Here is a 25,430-nt window from a genome sequence, read left to right on the forward strand (position 1 = left end):
GACTGTACTTATTTCCTGTAATTTGCAAGCTAAGCTTTAAGATATATACGTATATCCGCACATTCATAATTAATGAAAGTGATACACACATACGGTCAGAAAAAAATCAAATAGAAAAATTGAGCTTATAATGGAAAGCCACAGTTCCACCTTTGGCTCTGCTCTTCTGAGGTACTTACTTTTTTTTTTTTTTTTTTTTTTGAGACAGAGTCTTGCTCTGTTGCTTAGACTAGAGTGCAGTGGCTTCATCATAGCTCACTGCAGCCCCCAACTCCTGGGCTAAAGTGATTCTCCTGCCTCTGCCTCCTCAGGTAGCTGGGACTACAGGTGCATGCCACTACGTATGCCTGGCTAATTTTTCTATAGAGATGGGGTCTTGCTTGTTGCCCAGGCTAGTCTTGAACTCCCAACCTCAAGTGATCCTCCCACCTTGTCCTCAAAGTGCTGGGATTATGGATGTGAGCAACTGCACCCAGACCGAGGCAGTATCTTTTGACCAACCCTTTCTGCTTTGGATTCTTCCAGTAGGGAGCACATCTCTACATAATATGTTCCAACTGCTATTTCTTACTCATCAACTTTGTACGTTTACTTTTAACTTACTGCTCTGCAAGACAAGACGTTAGCCCATTTACCCCTCCCCCCACAGAGACATCACTATTCTTAGTTCTTCTACTGGTCACCTCTGTATCTTCAATCAGCATACTGAAGTCTGGACTTTTGTTCTGGCCACTCTAGAAAGTGAAGGGACCTTCTACTTTATGAGCAGAGGACATCAGCACACTAATTCCTTACCCTCCTCCCCTCTTCTAAAGGCTGCCCCTTTACTCTCACATAACTCATTAAAACATCTTCATTCTCCTCTATAACCACCATTGAAATGTCCCTGATCTGGTCCTCTTAAGGCATGAAAGCCCAATGGGAAGAATTTTCCTTTCTGGGACTCTGGGACTCGTGGGTCCCTGCAGAGCAAGCAGCATGGGAGGATTCCTTCTCCAGAGGGCAGGATCGTGACCACCTGTGTGAAATTGAAAGGGGGGTTCTGCTTTACCTGCACCCTCCTTGGCCAAACCTTCATGCGATTCCAGGTTCCCAGTGCTGCCTGGTCATTGTCCTGGCATCCGTGTTCACCTCCTTGTCAGACTTTGTTGGTATGCAGGACCCAGAAATGCCAGAATATGCTGCCCTTGTTCTCCCTGGAAAACTTGCTCATTCTCTTTAGCTCAGAAGCCTTTCATTTTAATTAGCTGCCAAGAGTGAAACAAAATCGGGATATGTCACGCAAATTCTAGATTTCTGTCTTTTTAAAAATTTTAAGGTGGAGTAACTCTGGACTCTAGGCTGAGGGTGCAATAGTACTGGCTCTCTGGACGCTGTGGCTAATGGGTCTTCCACCCCTGAAATTAATCTCCGTGGCTCTACCCCCAGTTCTCACTCCTGACCCAGTCCATAGCCCCTCCTACACACGGTGCTATTCCCCTGCCGGGGCCACGCCTTATTTATTCGCCCCTGCAGCTTACTCAGTTTGTGGTCCTTGGACCAGGACAGCCTAGGTGGCATCCCCTGGGAGCTTGTTAGAAATGCAGAATTTCCCGGCCCACTCTAGACCTAGTAATCCGCATTTTAACAAGATCCCCAGGGGACTCCTGTGCCTGTGAACGTTTGAGGCTGGTCTAGGCTGTAGCTTTCCTGCCTCGCTTCATTGAGCATACTTCTTTCCATCTTCCTAAATTTATCGGAATTCTCTCACGCATGGATGTCCCCCACCCGCTTCACTTCATCATTGATTTTGTGGATTTATTTCCTTTTTATTTTCATTTTGTTTCCGTTATTTAATGGGCTCTCTAGAGCCCCAAAGGAAAACATTTTGTGTGGTCAGTAATTCAGCAAGTGATTTGCCAGTTTTCAGAGTCAGGCTTAAAACTCTAGAGTAATAGAAATTTTTACCATGCCCTGTTCTTGTTTTGTTTTGTTGGCGTGCTTGTTTGTATTTTGCTGCTCTCCTCCTAATAAAAGCACGGATGTGAGAGGGGATGGCAGACACTTACAATCTTAAGGGAACAATCCCTCATGCGGAAGTCTCCTGATGCCATTTGGTTGGTTAATTTACACCTGAAAAACTCAGAAACGTGCTGCCTGTTAAGGCCAGACCGGAGGCCACCATTTTGCCATAAATACCAGCATTAAAAAAGCAAATTGAAAATAACGATAGAGACAAAGAGAATGGAACAGCTCAGCAGAGAGATGCAAAACCATGTTTCTTTGTTGTTCTGGCTATATTTTTATTTTTAGCATCACAACTGCTACTGTACATTTGTCCCAGCCTGTCATCCAAGTATTTGTGGAAATTAACTGCAATGTTATGAATGTTTCACAGATGGATGAACCAAAGCTGATGAGAAAACAAACTGGTTCTGATCTTTTCACCATTTGGGGGCTCTGAGTTTTATCTAGCTGAAATTAAATATGTTTTCAATCAGTAACTGTAGCATGTGGAATTTTTTTCCCCACTAGAAATGTAATACCCATCTAAATGTGGCTTAAACCTGCAGTCCTTTTTTTTTTTTTTTTTCCCGATTTGAAAGCAGTCACTGTTTGTTAACTGACCAGATTGCAAAAATAATCATGGTAGCTACCTTAGATGAACTAAGGTATCTAAGAATGGGCTTATTATTATTATTCTAATAAGTCTATTGATCTGGTCTTCCCTGTTGCCAGCATCTCACCTTCTACAAAATGGGTTGTCTTTTTCTTCATTCCACCCCATGGAGATGATAACCTGAAGGCCCACAGGAGGTTATTTGCTTCTTTGAAGCGTTTTCCAACAGTATAGATCTCATGAATCAGATCCTCCATGCAGATGATGCCATATTTACCAAGAGATCCAGCAATCAAAGTGTTATCTGTCAACGCAATTCACTTATTGATTTTGCCATAACCACGCTTGTAGATTAGTTCATTTACTGACTTCAGGTTTGGGTACCCCCATGCTCTATATGGTTCCACAGTCCTCAGCATGTTAATTGAAGCCTTGTTGGGCTTAACAAAGGTTCTAATTGAAGATCTGGGGAAAGCGAAGAAGTCATAACACCTTTTGGACCTTTGGGCTCACACCACTGATACCTCTGATCCTGACGACAAATGCCAATTTGGGTTCTGCAGGTCCATAGAAGCTTCCAGCTTTCCTTGCCATCCTGGCTGTTCGAACCTCAGTTCTGTACGTCTGCCTATATTCCTTGTGATAATGCTTAGCTTTTTCATCAATAAGCTTCCTTCTTGCCTTTCGAAGCATCTTTTGGGTAAAACTTTTCTCAGGCGTTCTATCGTCAGCTCTGAGAAATTCCTTCACTTTTTCTTGGCACAGCAGGAACCTTTTTCTTCTCTTCCATACCCTTCATGGTTCCAGCCAGAAAAGAGGAAAGCCTGTAGTTCTTAAAATTGGCTGCACGTTGGAATCACTCAGGAAGCCTGGCTCCCGCCTGGCTCCCAGGTGGCGAGATCTGATTTCACTGGTTTGGGGTGTGGCCTGGGCATTAGAGTGGTTCTCATGGGCAAGGCTGAGGAACACTGGCTTCAACAATGCAGACACTTACTGTTTCACTGCACCACAAGTCTGGAGGTGGAGTTGCAGGCATGCCTTGGGGACTCAGTAAAGTCATCAAGGACTTAAGTTCTTAACAACTTTCTCCTTAGCTATTCTTAGCCTGTTGTCAATGTTTCCACATTGACACAGATGACTGCTATAGCTCTGAGCATAAAGGGTTCAAATACAGCAGGGAAAGGGAGCACTTCCTCCTAGTAGTGTCTTTCTAGGTCAGCAAGGAAGCCCCCAGGAGGTTTCTTTTTATCTCATTGTCTAGAATGTGGCCACCCATAGATCCACTGCCGGAAAAGACAATGGGATTGCCACAATTGACTCATGTCAACTACCTTGTTGCCTTACAAAACAAAATGAGGGTTCTATTAAACTAAGTAAGAAGAGGGGAATGGCAACCAACAGTGTCTGTCTCTGTAACTTTGTTATCCAAAAAAGAAAATGAGCAAAAACTCATTATTAACCATCAGGCTCCATTGAAACAGATTTTAGGTTTTTGGGGGTGTATTTTTGAGATAGGGTCACCCAGGCTGGAGTGTAGTGGCCCCATCATAGCTCACTATAAACTTTAATACCTGAGCTCAAGAGATCCTCCTGCCTTGGCCTCCTAAGTAGCTGACTACAGGTGCATGCCACCACTCCTGGCTAATTTTTTTACTTTTTGTAGAGACAGGGTCTCAATATGTTGCCCAGGCTGGTATCAAACTCCTGACCTCAAGCCATACTCCCACTTTGGCCTGGGATTACAGGTGTGAGCCACCATGCCTGGCTGATTTTAGTTTTTTATTTTCTTTTTGGAACATTTCTATTTGTAAAGAGTAGCAACTTATGAGTTTAATTCATTCTTAGAGTTTTTCAAAGAACAAAGAAAAATTTACTTCAAAAAATAGAACAAAATTCATTCTATTTTGCAATTACCTTATGGGTCCATTGATGCTTTTATAAATCTAACATACAATATGAGATCTTACTGATCTTATTTTTCTAGCTCACATTTTGCTATTTCATGATTTAAGTAATTCTTTTATCATATTCTTCAATTTTTCCCAGCTATATTTTTAACATGATTGAATTATAAGAAAATTTGGTTTTCTTGTTGCATTGCCCAAAGTAGTACATCATTTTTCAGGAAAGTATAAAAGACGACTGGAGAAACCACCTTTATATTTTGCTTTAAGATTTCATGGAACAAGTTGAGAATTCAGAATTTTTCATTTTCTATCCATGGTGGCAAGGAGAAGAGAATTGACAGAGGTAGACATTTCAAAATTATTAGATGACTCAAAATTATTAGATGAATCAGAAGATGAGTCTTTATTTGTAAAGAGATAACAGCACTCCTGAATCAATGATGATGGTAGAATTGATCATATAAGTGAAGTCTTAGATTATAAATTTTCAGATGATGATATCCTAGATGAATTTTCTCAAACTCAAGAATAAATAAGAGACCTCTGTATTTCTAAGGACAAAAGGAAATGTAGTATTTTCACCCAGTTAGTCATTTAATGGAAAAGACTCTATCATACAATATTTTGAGACAAAATCCTGAATCATTTTGTTTTTCTAAAAGAATATATCATAGCATCCTGTAATCTTTTTTTTAATGTTTGTGCACCAATATTTACTTGAAACAGAGGTGTGCTCCAACACCTGTGAAAAGAAGGAAAAGAAACCAAAAAGAGGTGTACTACATTTAAATTCTTGCTAACATTTCTTTTTTTTTTTTTTTTTTTGAGACAGAGTCTCACTCTGTTGCCCAGGCTAGAGTGAGTGCCGTGGCGTCAGCCTAGCTCACAGCAACCTCAAACTCCTGGGCTCAAGCAATCCTCCTGCCTCAGCCTCCCGAGTAGCTGGGACTACAGGCATGCGCCACTATGCCCGGCTAATTTTTCTATATATATTTTTAGTTGTCCATATAATTTCTTTCTATTTTTAGTAGAGACAGGGTCTCGCTCTCGCTCAGGCTGGTCTCGAACTCCTGACCTTGAGCGATCCACCCGCCTCGGCCTCCCAGAGTGCTAGGATTACAGGCGTGAGCCACCACGCCCGGCCAACATTTCTAATAGTTCTTTTCTTACTATCCCTTTATTCTTCTGAAAATTAAAATTAAAAGGACTGTAAAATGGTGATGACTATTTTTCTCGGTATACTGACAAAGATCACTCAGATTACCCAGTTGTGAACTCAGAATCTTCCATCAGTGTCAATAAGAGAAATACATTATCTTGTTTAGGATAGGCACTGTGCCAGGCTCTGAAGATACAAAAAACCACATTTGTTCCTGAAGAGCTTATAACCATGTTAAGGGAGTCAGGAACCTAAATTCTCTCCCATTAGCTATGAATGCCACATTAGGGTTTTTCATTGCCAGTTGTAGGATATCCCCAGTAACTATTGCCCCCGCCCCCAGCCTGTTGCAATGTTACTGTCTTCTACAACTATAGTACAATATCAAAACAAAGAATTTTACATTGGTACAATCCATAGAACTTAATCCCATTTTACCAGTACAGACCCATTCATGTGTGTGTGTGTGTGTGTCTGTAGTTCTAAGGCAATTTTATCACATGTATAGCCTTGTGAAACCATCACCACAACCAAGACACTCAACTGCACCATCGTCACAAGACTGCCTCTTGCCACCCTTTATCGCCACATCCCTCCTCCCTTCACCTTTAACTTTGGTAACCACTAATCTGTTCCCCATCTCTATAATTATGTTACTTGATGAATGTTATATGAATGGAATGGTATAGTTTATATCCTTTTGAGACTGGCTTTTTTCACTCAGCATAATTTCCTTGAGGTCAGTCCAATGTGTTGAGTGTATCAGAAGTTTATTCCTTTTTGTTGCTCAGTAGTGTACCGCGGGATGGATGTACCATGGTTTAACCATTAACCCCTTGAGGGACATTTGGGTAGTTTCCAGTTTTGGATTATTGTGAATAAAGCTGCTAGGAACAGTCATGTACATGTTCCTGTGTGAAAAACAAGTTTTCCTTCCTTTGGGATAAATGCCTAAGAGGACAACTGCTGGGTCATATGGTAAGTTCATTCTAGTTTTGAAAGAAACTGCCAAACTATTTCCTAGAGTGGCTGTACAATTTTACATTCCTACCAGCAATATATGTGATTATAGTTTCTGTGCATTTGGTGCTATCACTATTTTTCATTTTGGCTATTCTGCTAGGCATGTAGTCATATCTCATTGGGGTTTTAATTTGCATCTCCGTAATGGCTAATGATATCGAACATCTTTTCATGTGTTTATTTGCCATGTGTATATCCTCTTACTGAATGTCTGTGTCTTTATCATTTTCTAATTGGATTATGTTTTTGCTTTTTTTATGTTGGCTTTGAGAGTTCCTTATATATTCTAGATATACCCAGCTACTATGTTTAATCAGCTGCTATAACATTTAATTCAAAGGGGAAATGATGTCATGAAGAGTTTCTATCTCGCTGAACCACATTAATACTCCTCCCTCCTTGGGAGGAGCATTACCATCAATATCAACTCCAATCCAGCTGTCCTCAGAGAGGAACACACTTTATAGGGGGCCAGTTGCAATCTTGGGCAAAACATTTAATTCACCATTATCTCCTCCACATTATTCTTCGAGAATTAGAATGCCAGCTCTCCATCCTTCTTTCTCTAGGTTTTTTGTTATCAGAGTCACAAAAGCAGCTGTGATCATACTGATGTGACAGTTTTTCTGTTTGTTTTTTTTCCTACTTTCCCACTTTCACTAGATTGATTTTCTCTGCTTCCCCACTTTAGCTTTCCCCCGCTGTGGTGGTGGCATCGCCTCTACATGACCGTGCCCTTTAGTTCTTCAGATTAACTGATTTGGCTCCTGTGTCCAAATTCCAAATCTCTGGAAGACATATTGGACCTCCCCCAATACAGGGGTTAACCGTACACTTCTAGCAGAGCCGTGGCCAGGGCAAGGATAGCCGTGGGCTATCCTTCTGGGGTTGTGGACTATGCAGGTTGTCTGAGCAGGAAATCACTGTCATCTTTATTACAAGGATCAGAAGGAATGGAAAGTCAGAGAGGTTAAGCAGTCCAGCAGAGTCACACAGCCTCAGCGGTAGACTTGACTATAAACCTGAGCCTGTCAAGCTCCAGGGTTTTTACTGTATCGACTATGCCAATCACCCCACCAGCATGGTTCCTGCCCTCAAAAACCTGGGTCTTCTGGCGAGATAAACAAGGATCCACAATTGGAAAAGAGACCCATAAATTCTGACAGAAATATGCAAGGAGAAAAGAGAAGATAGAGAGCTATTAAATGAAATACAATTTACAAGTAAAGGAACAATAGCATTATTCCCTTTGTAACAAGTTTTGCAGAAGTTTAAATTTATGCTTATATTATTATCCTCCTCACAGAACTACTTTAGTGTGATTATGAGTCTTTGGGTGACATGGTCCAGTGACATACAAAGTTAATTCCACAAAGTGATAGAAAAAAACGCAGGGTGGCACAAATCCCTCTGAACAAGATACATGCTTCTACACAAGAACACTTTAATGTTGTGCTTTAATCAGCATTAACTGACTTTCTAATGTTAAACCAACCTGTGTTCTTAGGATTAAGCCAATGGGGTAGCTAAATTGTATTGTTGGATCTAGCCTACTGAATTTTTACTTAAGATTTTTCATCTATGTTCATGAATGGGATTGGTTTATAATTTTCCTTTCTTGAACTTTTTTTTTTTTTTTTTTTTTTTTTTGAGACAGGGTCTCACTCTGTGTCCAGGCTGGGGTGCAGTGGCCTCATCATAGCTCACTGTAACCTTGAACACTTGGGCTCAAGTGATCCTCCTACCTCAGCCTCCTGGGTAGCTGAGACTACAGGCGTGAGCCACCACACCCAGCCAATTTTTCTGTTTTTTTTGTAGAGACAGCGTCTCGCTCTTGCTCAGGCTGGTCTCAAACTCCTGGCCTCAAGCAATCCTCCCACCTCGGCCTCCCAAAGTACTAGGATTACAGGTATGAGCCACCGCACCTGGCCCCCTGTCAGGTTTTGATATCAAGATTATGACAGCCACCATACTCAATACTTACATTAGACTGTTATTTTTACTTGACTGCTTGATAGAACTTGACCCTAAATTAATCTAGCCTGGTGTTTTCTTTTTGAGGATTCTAAATATAGACTAATTTTTAAAATTGGTTATAGACTATTCAGATTTTCTATTTCTTCTTGAGTCAGTTTTTTTGAACTTTATTGAGACATAATTCACCTGCCCTTCACCCATTAAAGCGTACAATTCATTTTTAGTTAGTTCACAGAATTGTGCAACCACCACCACTATCTAAAAACAGATTCCAGAAAATTTTCATCACTCCACAAGAAACCCTGTAGCCAGTATCTATCTATCACTCCCTCTTTCCCTTTAACCGCAGCCCTAGGCAACCAACCACCAATCTACCTCTGTCTCTATAGATTTGCCTATTCTGGACATTTCATATAGTGAAATCATAATATATGTAGTCCTTTGTGACTGGCTTCTTTTACTTACGAAATGTTTTCATGGTTCTTCCATGTTGTAGCATGTATTAGTATTTTCTTTCTTTTTATTGTCAAATAGCATTCCACTGTATGGATATATCACCTTTTATTTATGCATTCATCAGTTGATGGACATTGGGTTATTTCTACTTTTTGGCTATTAAGAAAAATAGTGTTATGAATATTCATGTACAATTTTTTGTGTGGACATGTTTTCATTGATCCTGGGTTTATACCTAGCTATGGGATTGCTGGTTAACTGTTTAACCTTTAAGGAACTGGCAAATGGCACCACTTTACATTCCTACCAGCAATATATGAGGGTTCCTACTTCTCCACATCCTCATTGACACTTGTTATTGTCCATCTTTTTGATTATAGCCATCCTAGTGGGTGTGAAGTGTTATCTCTCTGTGTTTTTGTTTTGTTTTTTTCAGAGACAGAATCTTGCTGTTACCCAGGTAGAGTGCAGTGGCTATTCATAGGTGCAATTATAGTGCACTGTGGCCTCAAATTCCTGGCCTCACGTGCTCCTCCTGCCTCAGCCTCCTGAGTAGCTGAGACTACAGGCCTGGGCCTGTGGCTTTAACTTGCATTTTCCTGATAACTAAACATATCTTTTCATGTGCTTATTGGCCACTTGTATACCCTTCTTGGAAAAATATCTATTCAAGTCTCCTTTTTAAATTGGGTTATTTAAAATTGCCCATTTTAAAATTGGCTTATTTGTTCTTTATATATTCTAGATACAAGTCCCTTATCAGATACATGATTTGCAAAATTTTTTTTCCCATTCTGTGGGTTCCTCCCCCGCCCCCACTTTCTTAATGGTGTTCTTTGGAGCACAAAAGTTTCTAATTATGGTGATGTCTACTTCATCTATTTTTTTCTTTTGTACTATTGGCGTCATAAGAAACTATTGCTTAATCTAACATCAAAGATTTACACCTGTGTTTTCTTCTAAGACTCTTACAGTTTTAGCTCTTACATTTAAGTCTTGATCCATTTGGGATTTATTTTTTATGCAGTGTGAGATAAGGGTGCAACTTCATTCTTTTGAATGTACCTAGTTGTCCCAGCACCATTTGTGGACAAGACTATCTTTTCTCCATTAAATTATTCTGGCAAACTTCTCAAAAGTCAATTGACTGTAAATGTGAGGGTTTATTTCTGAACTCTCAATTCTATTCCATTCATCTGTATCACTATCCTCACTGGTACTAGATCGGGGGTTGGGAGAGATGGCTAAAGGGTACTTTGAGGTAAATTTTATAAAACACAGGTTAGGTAATAATATTGTATCCATTTAATTTCTTTGGTTTAATTATGGAATTGTGATTATGTAGAAGAATGTCTTTGTTCTCAGGGGTACATGGCTGAGGTATTGAGGGATGAAGTGTTGATGCGTATTTTAAATGGTTTAGGAAAAACCCTGTCTACAAAGCATATATGGTAAACATCAACAATAAATTAACCTAGATTGAGGGTATATGGGTATTTACAGTACAATTTCAAATTTTCTATAGGTTTGAAAAATTAAAAAATAAAAACCTGGGGGAAAATTATATACTCCTATAATAAAACAGTTGGGAAACAAAAAAAGGCATCTCTTAAGATAGTCACAGATTAAGATGCTTTTTACATGGATGGGTCTCATCCTTCTGTCCAAAGGGAAGACTTGACATCTGTTACACGTTAGTGACAGTGACTCACCACAGGCTGCTGCACAGGTATGAGAGGCTACAGATCACCAGAGTCCCCAGAGTTGCTGGGCATAATCCCAGCACTCATTCACTTGCTCTCTGCAATAATTAGATGATCCCTTTCTAATGAGTGTAACAAGCTGCAAAAATAACCTCTTTTGAGAAGTTTTTACTTTTGGAGAATAAAATTAAGTACATGTCAACTTTCTACAGCATACGATAAACTCAAATAGGCCATATTATTGAAACGATGGTGATTAATATATTATTTCCATTTCCATTTTCCTACTATTAAGTCTCAATTCTCTGGGGGAAAAAAACACTGAAAACAAAAGAGGTTTACTCTTACATAGCAAATAAATGAGGATAATATTTCTTAGTTTCAAGGCCAGGCACGGTGGCCTTGAAAGTCCTTGATATTATCAGGTTCTTATGAATCTGAAATACAATACTCAAGGATTATATACACTATGTATAATAAGGAAGCCAAGGAACTAAAAACAAAATACATGCCTACAAACATGTTTTCCAAAGTATTATAAATAAGTCTTTCCTTCAGGATCTTGAAATTAAAATTAGTTTGTACAGTATGCAGAACCAAACCTTACAAAGTAAGATAAAATAACCAACAGCATAATAATAATAGCTAACATTTATACAAACTACTATGTATCAGGAACCAAGTGCTTTTACCTCATTTAATTCTCACAACACCTAGCACTCTGGGAGGCCAAGGCAGGAGGATCGCTTGAGTTCAGGAGTTTGAGACCAGCCTGAGCAAGAGCAAGACCCCGTCTCTACTGAAAATAGAAAAATTAGCGGGGTGTTGTGGCATGTACCTGTAATCCCAGCTTCTTGGGAGGCTGAGGCAGGAGAATTGTTTGAACCCAGGAGTTTGAGGCTGCTGTGAGCTAGGCTGACACCACAGCACTCTAGCCCAGGTGACAGAGCAAGATTCCGTCTCAAAAAAAAAAAAAAAAAAAATTCTCAGAACCCTATGAAGTAGGTACTATTATTATATCCATTTTACAAATGAGTAGGTGAAAGCTAGAATTTGCTCAAGGTGACCCAGCTGGTAGATAAAGTGGGTCTTTAGACCCAGGCAGTCTGGCTTTGGAATCGTGCTCCCAAACACTGTGCTATAATGTCTCTCAATACCAGCTACTAATTAAAAAAATCAGAAATATCTTCCTTACTAACCTTCATCAGTATGGGATAAAGAATATCCTTTGGCTCTTTACATCTAAATTTTCAACATATTTTGTTTCTTTCAATCTATCAGCTAGCCTCAATTTTGAGCCACCTGATTTTATTTTACTATTTCTTTCCTCCCCCCCTTTTGTCCTTATGTGACTGCATTTGTGTCTGTTTAGAATAACCATAAATGTGTGAAATAATTAAACCTTATTTGTTCAAAATAAAGAGGAGTTTAACTCTTTCCCTAATTCTAACTACTCTCTTATCAAGCCTTCAAAGACTTGTTCAGAAAAGTACTGTTGATGCTGATAACCAGTGTCCTACGAGGAGCACATGAAGCCCTGGGCTGCAATACCAGCAAAGCAGTGTCTTCAGTTTTTCTCTATTGTGTGTATAATGCGGAGCAAGACGGGTGTGGTGTTAGAAATTATGGTAGTAAATATAAAATATATTTTCTGAAAACATTTCATTTCATGGAAATATAAAAGGTTAAGATGATATCAAACCAAATACAGAAAGGAGAAAGTTTTATTTATCTAAAACCATTAAGGTTACATAAACAGATAATTGAAAGCCACCTAGGAAGAAATTCCCAAAACACACAAAAGAAAACGTCTCATCTACAAGATTATTTACATGTTTAGGGCATATATTAAAAAACATGGCCCCCTAGGTTTAGTATACACATAGAAAGCAGTCCACGGAACACACTTGGGAAGAGGACTGTTGTACTTTCTAGCACATGACAAAAACCAAATGAGGAACCCCCAAGAAGGTAGCAATATGCAGATGTTTTAAGACCTTGGCTTTGGTGATTTTTGAAGGTTAGAAAGAAAATCCAAATGGCTTCCACTGGAAATGGTGGTGGCCTCAAGGCAATAATCACAACCACAATGCTTCTGAATGCCCCTCCATTTGGGGGCAGAGTAATCTGCAAAGATGATAGTTTTTACACATGCTCTGTTACCTACACCAATATAATTACTACATTATCTTATAAAAACAAACAGCTGTCACTAAACTCTTTAAAAATATATATTGAGTTTCCTAAAGATTAAAAAAGTCCAGATTCATCAAAGATGAGTAAAAAATCCATTACTTTCCTAGGGTCACTTTCTTCCTTTACTCTTGCTTAAATGCAAAAGCTGATAGTTTCTGATTTGTAGAAAGATCTAAAGGTTTTTGCTTTTTAGGCAAATTCAGATTCTCCTTTGCTTTTTCTTTTTGGTTTTTTGTTTCATCACTTTCATCAACCACACGTTTTCGCTTCTTTGCTTCAGCTCCATCACCTGCAGCTGCTCCTTTGGCCTTGTTAGTCCATGCCTTTGTAAAATATTGGGGGTGAAGAGAAAAGATTTTTATGCAGTAACAAACAGGAAAATGATTTCTTTTTAATTTTTCTTAAAAAATTTTAATCTCTTCATCAAGAAGCAAAGAAAATGATTACTTTTTTTTTTTTTTTTGAGACAGAGTCTCACTCTGTTGCCTGGGCTAGAGTACAATGGCATTGTCATGGCTCACTGCAGTCCTCCAACTCCTGGGCTCAAGAGATCCTCCTGTCTCAGCCTCCTGAGTAATTGGGACTACAAGCCTATGCTACCATGCCAGGTTAATTTAAAAAAAAATTTTTTTTTTGGCCAGGAACAGTAGCTCATGCCTGTAATCCTAGCACTCTGGGAGGCTGAGGTGTGAGGATGGCTTGAGGTCAGGGGTTCAAGACCAGCCTGAGCAAGGGTGAGACCCCATCTCTACAAAAAACAGAAAAAATTAGCCGGGTGCAGTGGTGAACGCCTATAGTCCCAGCTACTCAGGAGGGTGAGGCAAGAGGATTGCTTGAGCCCTGGAGTTTGAGGTTGCTAGGTTGATGCCAGAGCACTCTAGCCCAGGCAACAGAGTAAGACTCTGTCTCAAAAAAATAAATAAATAATTTTTTTTTTTTTTTGGTAGAGGCAGGGTCTTGCTATTGCCCAGGTTGTTAAAACTCTTTTAATCTGTAATAGTTCCTCTCCTCCTACTTTATTTCCTTGGCCATTTATTTATTAAAGAAAAGGGGCCCTTCAAGCTGTAGAATTTCCCACATTAACAGACTGGATTTAAGTAAATGTTCAGGGTTTTCCTTAAAAATATTGATTCCGTTTTTAATCATTCGAAAACATAATCACAACTTTTGCCAAGTCTCTTCCTCTTTTGCAGTGTAAGGTCTTATTCATTCAGATGACATTTTATCTAATTCTTTATAATTTTTATCCTTTTATAAATACTTACAAAGAAATGAGAAATACAAAATTGCTAATGAGGTTCTAAATAAGGCTAGAAGTGGTCAGATCAATTTCTAGCTTCCTCATTTATCCATAAGGCCCAATTTATCAAAGCAAGTATCTATGTTACTAGGTGCCTGTTCTATACACTGCCATCCCTGGGGAAGTGAAGTTTGAGGATTTAATTGGTCCACCACACACATTCCTTCTGCTTGTAACACAAAGGTTGCTCCTTCCTTCCTTCATGTGTCAGAAACTCACAGGGAGCAAGCCACCTGTCCTAATTTCCATGTGAAAGAACATCAGCCTTTTTTCCCCCAAAAGGGGTATTCTCATTTAGTTTTCAATGTGTAAGTGGATAGCATTTTTAAAAATTCTACTTGCAAGAAACCTAAAGTAGTAGTCCAAAAAATATGAATTAACTTCATTTTCACTTATTAATCTTTTTTGCTTTTGATTTTTAACTAATGCATCTTTTCTTGGGGTATTCGCCTAACTTAAGACATACAGAAACTTATACAAATCTAAATAGAAAACTGCCAAAAACTTAACCATCAACATTAAATAATAATTACTACATATCCATATGCTCAAAGCTGACATATCACATTTATTTAACTTCCTCTCCACATAAGAGTTTAGGGAATGTATTCAATTTCCAAAACAGAAAAAAGCATATTTATAAAAATTTTTAAGATCTGGAATTCACTAAGATTTCAATCTCAGCACAATTATCCTTACCTTCCTTTCTTCAGTTGACAATACTCTAAATCGAATCATTCCTTCTTTTATTATGTCTGCTTCATCTGAAAAGTCAGGATTGTCAGACAAAATATTACTTCTATTTTCTTCTAGCCACATCTGAAATCCAGTCTTCGGCCTGAAATAGCAATTATGTGAAAAAACTTTATACTTAAGATGCAGTTTAAAGTACTTTATGATTTTTCAAGTTAGTAATTACACATTAGTCTTGGCATACCTATATCAAGTACGGAAGTCACGATTATACTTGTTAAATTCATATTACCCTAAACTGCCTGGAGACTGTAGGATTAATCAACCAGAAAATCCTTTTAAGGTCAATTTAAAAGGATTCCTCATATTTGTATTTTCCAAGTGCAGCAACCGTGAACTCTGCACTTTCAACTGTTACGAATGTTGACAGGCTCAAGGTCTCCAATTTCACTTAGCTGCCTGGCCTAGTAAAATTCTTCCATGTGGCCTTGGTAGGCTCTTTCTCTTTTTTCCAAACCAGCTATTTGAAATCTTTTTTAATTCTCTCAAGCCCCTTTCCCTCACTTCACCCTCGCTCTCACAGATGACCTGGGTCCTTGACATATTATCATTATGTAAAACATGGATACTGCACGCTTGCAAATTTTATTCCATTCCACTCATGACATAAATGTCTTTAGGTTATAAGTGAAGGTTTAATGCAAATATTTAATATTTACTGAGCACTTATTATCTGCCAGGCACTGTTCTAAATGCTTTTGTGTATTACCTCATCTAAAATGGCAATAACTTCATGAGGTAGGTACAGTTAGTATCTCCGTTCCATAGATGAGGAAACTGAGGCTCACAGAGGTGAAATAACTTAGCCTAGGTTACACAGAGAGTAAGAGTCAGACCTGGGATTCAACAGCCAGGTGGTTTGACTCCAGAATCCCCACATTTAACCCAACAGTTATACTGCCTCTCACTACACCGAGGCTGAATGGATCCTAAATAACAAGTTTAAATACACTATGAAAATTCCAGGGAAAAATGTTTATGATAAAATTTTCAACAGAGATAAAAACATAGAATATAAAATTACATCTCCAACATAAACCCCATTAAGTATAAAAGCTTAAATTCACTAAAAAGGATTAGAAGAAAAGAAGTATCTCTATAAAGGAGTAATTGAGTGATTTTTGTTTGTCAAAACTTTTTAATATTTACAAAAAACAAGTTATTAAAAAATTATTAATAGTATGACTATAACCACTTGTCCAATTTCTGAAAATACACAAATTTCAAGTAATCTTCTTCATGTGATCCTACTTCCAGGAAAAAAAAAAGAACCAAACAAAAACCAAGGATAAACAAAGGTTCTTGAATTTTCAAACTTAATAAAGACTCATTTTAATTAAACTTGCGGCAATGTCATAAGTCTAGCTAATAGCGTGTAATACTCTTTCTCTAAATAGCAAATTTTATTATTTATTATTTTATTTTAATTTGAGACACGGTTTTGCTCTGTCACCTGGTCTAGAGTGTAGTGGCATCATCATACCTTACTGTAATCTTAAACTCCTGGGCTCGAGCAATCTTCCTGCCTCAGCATCCCAAGTAGCTTGTACTAGAGGTGCATGCTACCACGCCCAGCTAATTTTTCTATTTTTTTTTTTTTTTGTAGAGATGGGATCTTGCTTGTTCAGCCTGTAAACAGCTGTCTTTAAAAAGAAAAACAAACTTGAACATTTCTTTCCTGATTTCATATATCAACATCTGTGACAAAATATTTCATTAAATATGGTAATTCCTTAACAATATTTCAAAAAGCCAGTTGACAGTGTAAAAAGTTGAGGCTAAGCACAGTGGCTCATGCCTACAATCCTAGCACTTTGGGCTGCTGAGGCGTGAGCATCGCTTGAGGTCAGGAGTTAGAGACCAGCCTGAGCAAGAGGGAGATTCCGTTTCTGCAAAAAGCAGAAAAATTAGCCAGGCATGGTGGCTCACGCCTGTAGTCCTAGCTACTCAGAAAGGGTGAAGCAGGAGGATGGCTTAAGCCCAGGTGTTTGAGGTTGTAGTGAGGTATGATGATGCCACTGCACTCTAGACCAGGTGACAGAGTGAGACCCTATCAAAAACACACACACACACACACACACACAGAGATGGTAATAGAATTCAGAACAAAATAGGAAATATAAAAACCACAGCTACTCCCTCAAATTAAACTGGCCAACATAAAATTATTAGAAAAATGAGATATTCAATGCCAAAAATGAAATAACTGATATATTTAAAATAAATCTAACATAGCAAAGATCAAGGTATTTGGTAACACATTACATTGGTGGACAAATAGGATATGAACAAATAGGAATTCTCATATTGCTGGGGGTGTATAAAATGATACAACATCAACACAGAACAATTTGGCACTATATCTTGGAATTTCATGTGCACATTAACTTGTACCATACAGGAATCCATCTTCTACCTATATTTGCATCTGTGAGAAATGATATTCACATAAAATTATTCACTGCAGTACTAGTGAAAGACCAGCAACCGCTTTTGTCCACAAGTAGAAAACTAAATGAATTGGGACATATCTATTCAAAGGATATATTCTCTGACTTGTAGTGCTTTAAAAAAAAATTCAAAGGATATAAAAAAAATTAAAGCTCTTTATGTAGTAATATAAAATGGTCTGCAAAAGCTATTGTTAAATGAAAAAAGCAAGGTACAGAATAATGTGTACAACTTTGTGTTAAAACAAATATATGTATATGTTTGTACGTGCATAGAATAATTTTAGAAAGCTACACAAGAATTTGTTGCAGTGATTATTTTTGGAGAGGGAAACTGGTTGGACAGGAAAGCTTTACTTTTCATCATACAGTTTTTTAGATCTTTTGCTGTTTTTCCCCATGTAACTATATTATTTAAAAACAAATAAAAAATGAATTATAAAATAAAATATAGTGTCCCAATAAAATATATCTACAATTTAAAACATATATAATAGATACTCTTTATTTTAATAAGTAATTTAAATAGACATTAATCAATATTTGTGGGTTCCTTAAAGTCACAAGTGTTCAGAATGCCCACTACCAATACCAATGTATTATTTATAATAAGGAATATCAGAGTTGCATGATTTTGTATCACTGCTACTGTATGCTTTTTATTGGGACACTGCATACTAAGTTTCTCTATGTACTAACCTTTGATGTTCAATGTTTTCAGGACTCATAGCTGGGGTTTCAGATGATATATTTTTAGGATTTTCTTCTTTTAGTTCCTCAGTCTTACTGGTTTCAGAATTTCTCTTCTGGAAATAGGATGCTGCAGATACCTGTAAAGACAAACGTTACGAACACTGCAACAAAATCTAGTACGATTTTCATGCATTACAAGCAAATTCTGAAAAAATGTGAAGAAACATTTATAATTACTTAGAACTCTCATGCCAACATATGAAGTCTTGAGTTCTCAGCTGAAAATAAACATGCACATACAAACAAAACCAAAAAAACCTATACTTCAAATTACATGTTTTCTAAATGAACATAATTAAAGGAAATGGAAAAGATAAACAATAGGTCTATTTTACTGATGACAAATCTAGGATGAAATGAGTGTGGACAAAATCAGAATACAGAACAAGGATTAGGGCCATGTACTATACCAGCCATTATTAAACAAGAATATTCATCAGAATCATCTAGGGGATTTTAATAAAAATACAGATAGATGCCTGAGTCCCTGGAGAATGGGTACACATATTTAAAAAAAAAAAAGAAAGTGATTCCGAAGCAAAAACAGAATAGAACCCACTTCCCTAGCTAGACGATCAATTATAAACAACTAGAAATTCCTTATAACAGAACAGTGAATAAAAGTGAAGAAAAACAGATCATATGCTGTTTGTAGCAGATGTAGGTAGTTGAATAGTACCTGTTTAGACTTTGGCTTTGGAATCAGAGGCTTTATAACTGGAGACTTTTCATTATTTGTAGCTCGATTAAGTACAGTGGACTTCTTGGATGATTTGGTCATATTATCTAAAATATTACTTGAACGTGCTGAATTCACTAACAAGGCTGGCTCTTTGGAATTGGCTGATACCTAAAGAGCAAACTAGTGTTAACATTTTATATTTAAAGAAGAGAAAAAAACCCAAGAGATTTATTTTTCCTTTAAATTTCTGTTAAGTGCATACTACAGTCTCATCTTTAGAACTGAATACATTTGGTACAATCCAAATTAAGATCAATGCAAATATTCCCAAATATCACATCTCCAAGAAAGACATGGAGTATCTTTCAAACTCATAGGCACTTAGAAGAAAAGTAGAAAATATAACCCTTAGCCCAAGTGTGAATCCGTCCTGCTTTCTTCTCTGTTTTCACAGGGATCAGTCTCTCACACCTTCAAGTCTTTAATGCCTCCAAGTCTGGGGAGGGTCATCTAGTCACGTGAAAATATTTCTTCGTACGGAAATATATTTAAATAAAAAATATCACTGGAAAGAGTTTACCTTAAATGGGTTTGCTCGTCCTTGGCTGCTAGAGGTAATTGCACCTTTTACAAGAAAGAAACCTTGGTTAATAGTGGCAAAAAAATAGATGACTTCTGACTTCTCTAATATTAGGCAGAATATTTTAATCTATGTTATCTGAAAACAAATGTACACTGCAACTGTAAAACTATTAACAACTATAGATGACCTCTTTCCTGCTTCCAAGACAAAATAAAGTTATTAAATGGGAATTATCCAACTTACAACTATGAACCATATCAATATGTATAGATCTATCTTTTCCTCCTCTTACCATGAAAGAATGGTGCCTCATTTTAGTAAGGTCAATAATCCCTTTACTTGTGCTCTAGATCCCACCCTGTCCTGCTTTGTCAAGAAATCTGAGCTGTCAATGCCCTCCTCACATCTCTGACTTTTCCCTATTTATTGCCTCAAGTCTCCCAACTTAAAAAAAACAAACCAAAACCCTCTCTACCCCACATTCCTTCCAGCCACCATTTTCTCTCACCTCCCCGCATTCAGTCAAAATTTTCAACAGCTGTTGACACTATTACCTCACTGCCCATACATTCCTCCATACAATATAATGCTTTCAGCCCTACTCCCCTATAGAATCTCCTCTTGCTATGGTTCTCAATAATCTCTATATGGTTAAATTTGGTGGATACCTTTTAGTCATCTTATTTGACCTCTCAACAGCATCCCACATAGCTGACTGTTTCTTTCTTGATACTACTTTCTCCTCCCATGACTTCTGAAATACAGCACTCTCTGACTTACCTCCTTCCTCTCTGGACCTGAGGTCACATTCTCTTTCAGTGGTTAGCTCCTCCTCTTCTACCTGATGCTTAAATGCTGGAGATTCCCTAGGCCTACGCTCATTTTTCTTCTTGCTTCCCATATTCTCCCAGTGCCTGCTCACCCACGGCCATGGTTTAAACTGCTACACTTATACTAAATGGCTTTTGTTTTATATCTCCAGGTCAGAGTACTTTCCTGAACTCCTGATCCAAATATTAAACTGTTGACGTGACATTTTACTTACCTCATGGTAATTCATCTTCCTATATAAATCTGCTTTTCTCTAGTGTTTCCTAACTCAGTAAATAAATGGCAACATCATTCACTCAAATACTCAAGCCAGCATTAAAAAAAATTCTACTTGGGAGGCCATTAGACTGGGTGGCCCTGGCACTTTAAATTCCCACATGGACAAACCAAAGCCCAATGTAAATCGTAAACTGAAACTAGAAACTGTACCAATCAGAAACCATCAACTAACCTTTAGTAACTTTCTACTCTAACTAATTAAAAGTATTCATTGTCTTCCTTCTGAAAATGCTTTAAAATGTTTCCGCTCCCGACCCTCCCAGAAGAGTGCCCCTTGTGGTCTGATGCTGTCCTGATTCATGAATCACTACATGCTCAAATAAACTCCTTAAAATTTAAAGTTTTTCTTTTATCACCAGAAACTATGTCATTCTTCATACCCTGAACTCCTAGACTCTTGACATCATCTTTAGAAACACCTCTTCAATTCTACCATTCTTTCCACCACCACCATCACCACCCTAGCTCAAGGACTGCTTCAAGTACTCCTTGTATCTGTTTCTCCTCCACACAGTATCCCATGCTATGCCTTTGCTTAAAACCTATAAAGCTTCTAAGGACCTTAGAATAAAGATAAAAATCCTTAATAGGCCTACACAAATCTGGATGACTTAGCTCCTGCCACTGCTTAGACCCTTCAGCACCACTTCTCTCTGCTCTCTGTGCTCTTATTACCACCCTTTTACAGTCTTCAAACATGCTGCTCCTTAAGTCCAAATGCTTTTCCTCTGCTCCTGCTCCCACCTGCCTTTGCCTAGCTGACTCTTACTCATCCTTTAGGTTTTTGCTTTAAACACTTGTGAGGCCTTCTTGGGGTCCCTACCCATCCTCCACCCCTGAGTAAATTATAGCCACCTGTTATATGCTCTTTTGATACTCTACACGTTTTTTAAAGTTAATTTTTAAAAATCAAAGCAACATATACACACAGTTTAAAAAGCCAAATGGTACTGTAAGATTTATGTTAAAAAATCAGCAGTCCTCTACTCCAATCTTTTCTATCTCCCAATCCCACTCCCCAAAGGCAACTATTTTCCACTCCTTTTAACTGTTTCTCCAGCATTCTGCATGTTTCCTTAGTGACACCAAGATCTGTCTTCCTAGCAGGGCTGAAGGGCACTAAGGCAGGGATCAACCATGCACATCTGCTTAACTTCTGTATCTAGTAAAATGCCTGACACACAATAGGCATTTATTAGCCATTTGTTAAATGACCACAGTTTCACAAACATCTTTGATAACAAAAAGAATAAATAAATAAATAATAGGCCCTAAGGGGTAAGGTGTATTTCAGTAGATGTATCATTTACAGACTACTTGTAAAATTTCCTTGATATTACAAATTTATAAATATCTCACCTGATTTAGCTGGAACATCAGAGGAATCTGTGCTTTTGGAAAATGAGTTCTGTCCTATAGATTAAGATAAAACGGTATCATGTAAATGGGGAAAATAAAGTCATCCTTGATATTCAACAATCAGATAGCAAAGTTGCCTTGAGAAAGTATGAGTATTCGATTTCCCTCAGCCAAGTAAAATGGGAAAAGCCACATCCATGAAATTTCTCAGCATTTATTGCCTTGAAAACATATCTCACCAGGCTTATGTATTTCTGGTTTTTCTTCTCCATCATCAGCTTCTTCACTGTCCTCGGCATCTTCTTCAACTTGATTTCTGAGCCTTGGCTGGCTCCACTCTGTGGAAGTATTACTGTAACTAAAAGACAATAATATTATTCTATAAAGAGCTATGCTCTAACAGGATAAACTCCTGGTTAAAAAAAAAAAAAGCTATGCAAAGACCAACTTAATATTCAGGATGGTGAAGGAAAAGTCAATCAACTGAACATTTGTTACCCAGCATTCAGCTTTTCTCTGAAATCTTCTTCTTCTTCCTCTGATTCCACATGGGTTGCCATCAATTCAGCTGCCTTCTCCACAGCCAGTTCACTAAGTCTTTGGGCCAGTATTAATTTCCGAGAGCGAGAAGCATATTTAATGGCTAAACTCAAAGCATTTTGAGTCATTAGATCAGCAAGTTCCACACAACGAAATTCTCGTTCCAGTTTACAAGAAAGCTAACCCAAAAAGGGGGGAAAAAGAAAATTAAATTACACTAAGTAAACTTTGAAAAATTTTTTGGTTTTTTACTGAGCTCCTTAAAGATAGAATAAGTAAAACTTTTTAGAAACATTGATACTAATAAAACTGAGAAAAAAATTTTCTAGATACTATATCTCACTGATGCTGAGATGCACATTTCTATACATTTTAAAATGTCTGAAATTGGAAAGCACCTTACAATTATTGGGAGGTCAGTTTGGCAGCATTGTTTTTGTCTCTGTGGCTTCAGTGAATAAAATAATGGCACATTTTACAATTAGTAGTAGTAGATTCAATGAAATATATCATTTCAAGCTATTAATTGTAAGAAAAGCAAGAAATTCATTTAAAATTCAAATGTGGTTCTTCTAAATTTGTTTTTCAGCTGTCCCTTACCCAATAGGGCAGAAAATTCAAAGAAAAATAAATTGCAAGCAAATCAGTTATTACTTTGCTCAGAATTGGGACACAAATGCTACTAAGGGAATTTGGGTAGGGGCAAGTAGATTTATCCCTTACTTTTTACGCATGATTGTCTATGATCTTTAGCTACCAGGAATAGTTAGTTACACGACTTCCAAATTAACAATCCTCTTTTTTATGCTCTATTTTTTATACTTACAATATAAAACAAAGGGCATTCCTTTAACATCTCTTAGAAAACACTATGTTCTGATTGCTATGAATTTTGGCAACTCAAAGTGAGGCAACTCAAGTTCAAAGTGAGGAAAACTGATACTGTGAAGACTACTAAGGGTCTCATGATTCACAGGGTATCAGGATTATTTTGTTACTTAGGCTTTCCACATCTGATCCACCAACACAGAAGCTATAGATATTCACCTGGGATGTCCTTGTCAAGATTTCTGATATCATGTGTTCGTGAGCCGTACTTTTTAAGCAAGGTGGTACTCTGCCTCAGGGGGCATTTAGAAATGCAAAGGATAAGTTTGGATCTCATAATGACTGTGTTGGACTAAGGACATTTGCCAAGGGGCCAGGAATGCTGAAGAACAGACCAGGTGCTAGTAACCTACTGAGAAGCACTGCCACAAAGGAAAAGCTCCTCTCAGGCTAAATAGTAAATAAATCAGACACATTCCTTACATGTGTTGCACAAAATAAAAAGGTTGCTAGTGTCTAGACCACAAACAACACTTTATAAAAGAAACAAAACTTACTCTATAGTAAACTGAGTTTCCTTAATACCAAACTTAAGGCAGTGTTGTATACAGATGACAGCAGTGAGCACCACCTTTTGGAGACTGTGGTTACAATTTGCTTTGTGATCTTGGATATCACTTTTTCCTCAGAACCTTTTTTCCTCAATTTAAAGTGAAAAGTCTAAACCATTCACTCTGTCAAAATATCGAGGTCTACTGTGTATTAGCCACCATGTCTCTGCCTTCAAAGGCTTACAGTTTAGTGTGAGACTAACGTGGGGAAGAAATTCTCTACTCCTTTCTATAAACCAACCTTGAGTGGAGATACAAACCCAGGAATTTTAAGATACCCTGCTCTAAAGATAAATGTACTTAATTAGCCAAGGCACTGAAACCAACATGGCCAGTAGCTACAGACAAACTTCCACCACACATAGCTGCCTAACTTAAAGATGTTAAAAAGCAGGCTTATCTAAAAGCCTGATCAAAGTTCTTTTTTTTTTTTTTTTGAGACAGAGTCTCACTCTGTTGCCCAGGCTAGAGTGAGTGCCGTGGCATCAGCCTAGCTCACAGCAACCTCAAACTCCTGAGCTCGAGCGATCCTCCTGTCTCAGCCTCCCGAGTAGCTGGGACTACAGGCATGCACCACCATGCCCGGCTAATTTTTTCTATATATATTTTTAGCTGTCCATATAATTTCTTTCCATTTTTGGTAGAGATGGGGTCTCGCTCTTGCTCAGGCTGGTCTCGAACTCCTGAGCTCAAACGATCCGCCCACCTCGGCCTCCCAGAGTGCTAGGATTACAGGCGTGAGCCACCGCGCCCGGCCCTGATCAAAGTTCTTAAGACTGCCCAGCCCTGGAGATCTAAAAATAGCCCACATTCAAATTTTATATGGTAAAAACAGGAGCTATAGCAGTGGTTCTCAAACTTTTTTAAGCATTAGAGTCACCTGGAAAGGCTGTTAAAACACAGATTAGTGGGCAAAAGCAAAAGAGAAATAGCACCACAGATGTCTATTTCTGTATATGCTTTTAGCTACGAGGTAATGTCTTAAATATTTTAACTGCAACATCAACCAGAAAACAGAACTTTTTTTTTTTTAATTTTATTTTTCTCTTTGACACTGTCCCTGAGGAACAGAACTTTTAAGAGAGGAAAAACACCACCAGATAAAACTTAAGAATTCTAGGTTGTGGGACTTGGTCCTAATTCACATACTTTTAAGACATTCAACCTCTAGAAAAGCATCTAACTTCAGTTTTTTCAGTATACTTATTTTACTTACCGCAAGCATTTTTATTAAAAGTTCCTGTTGCTCTTTTATTGCTTGATTTTTAGTGTTCTCGTCGTATTCATAACCATTTTTAGCTAAATAATCAAGGTGGTTGTGAAACATAACTGAACGCCAAAACTGTTCCTACAAAAGTGGACAAAATTGCTTAATTGACAACTATCACCTTAATATAAGGCAAGCGTTAAATATTTATCTTAAAATACCAGTTTCTGAAAT

At 37.8% G+C, this 25,430-nt stretch overlaps 1 protein-coding gene and 1 pseudogene across 1 annotated transcript in view; both read right to left on the reverse strand.

Moving 5' to 3' along the window:
* Positions 1-2,632: 2,632 nt before the first annotated feature.
* Positions 2,633-3,398, reverse strand: LOC138398425 (large ribosomal subunit protein uL30-like; annotated as a pseudogene).
* A 9,731-nt stretch (positions 3,399-13,129) lies between these two features.
* The window catches only part of WDHD1 (WD repeat and HMG-box DNA binding protein 1), a 60,512-nt gene continuing 48,211 nt past the window's right edge, over positions 13,130-25,430 (reverse strand). The window contains exons 18-26 of the mRNA XM_069464963.1: positions 25,206-25,337; positions 22,509-22,729; positions 22,250-22,368; positions 22,011-22,064; positions 19,539-19,582; positions 18,956-19,126; positions 18,223-18,353; positions 15,020-15,158; positions 13,130-13,343 (exon numbers count right to left, since the gene is read on the reverse strand). Of these exons, the coding sequence (XP_069321064.1) occupies positions 13,143-13,343; positions 15,020-15,158; positions 18,223-18,353; positions 18,956-19,126; positions 19,539-19,582; positions 22,011-22,064; positions 22,250-22,368; positions 22,509-22,729; positions 25,206-25,337 (1,212 nt within the window). The 3' untranslated portion in view covers positions 13,130-13,142. The remainder of the gene's footprint in view (positions 13,344-15,019; positions 15,159-18,222; positions 18,354-18,955; positions 19,127-19,538; positions 19,583-22,010; positions 22,065-22,249; positions 22,369-22,508; positions 22,730-25,205; positions 25,338-25,430) is intronic.

Source organism: Eulemur rufifrons, chromosome 2 (genome assembly GCF_041146395.1).
Source record: "Eulemur rufifrons isolate Redbay chromosome 2, OSU_ERuf_1, whole genome shotgun sequence".
NCBI lineage: Eukaryota > Metazoa > Chordata > Mammalia > Primates > Lemuridae > Eulemur > Eulemur rufifrons.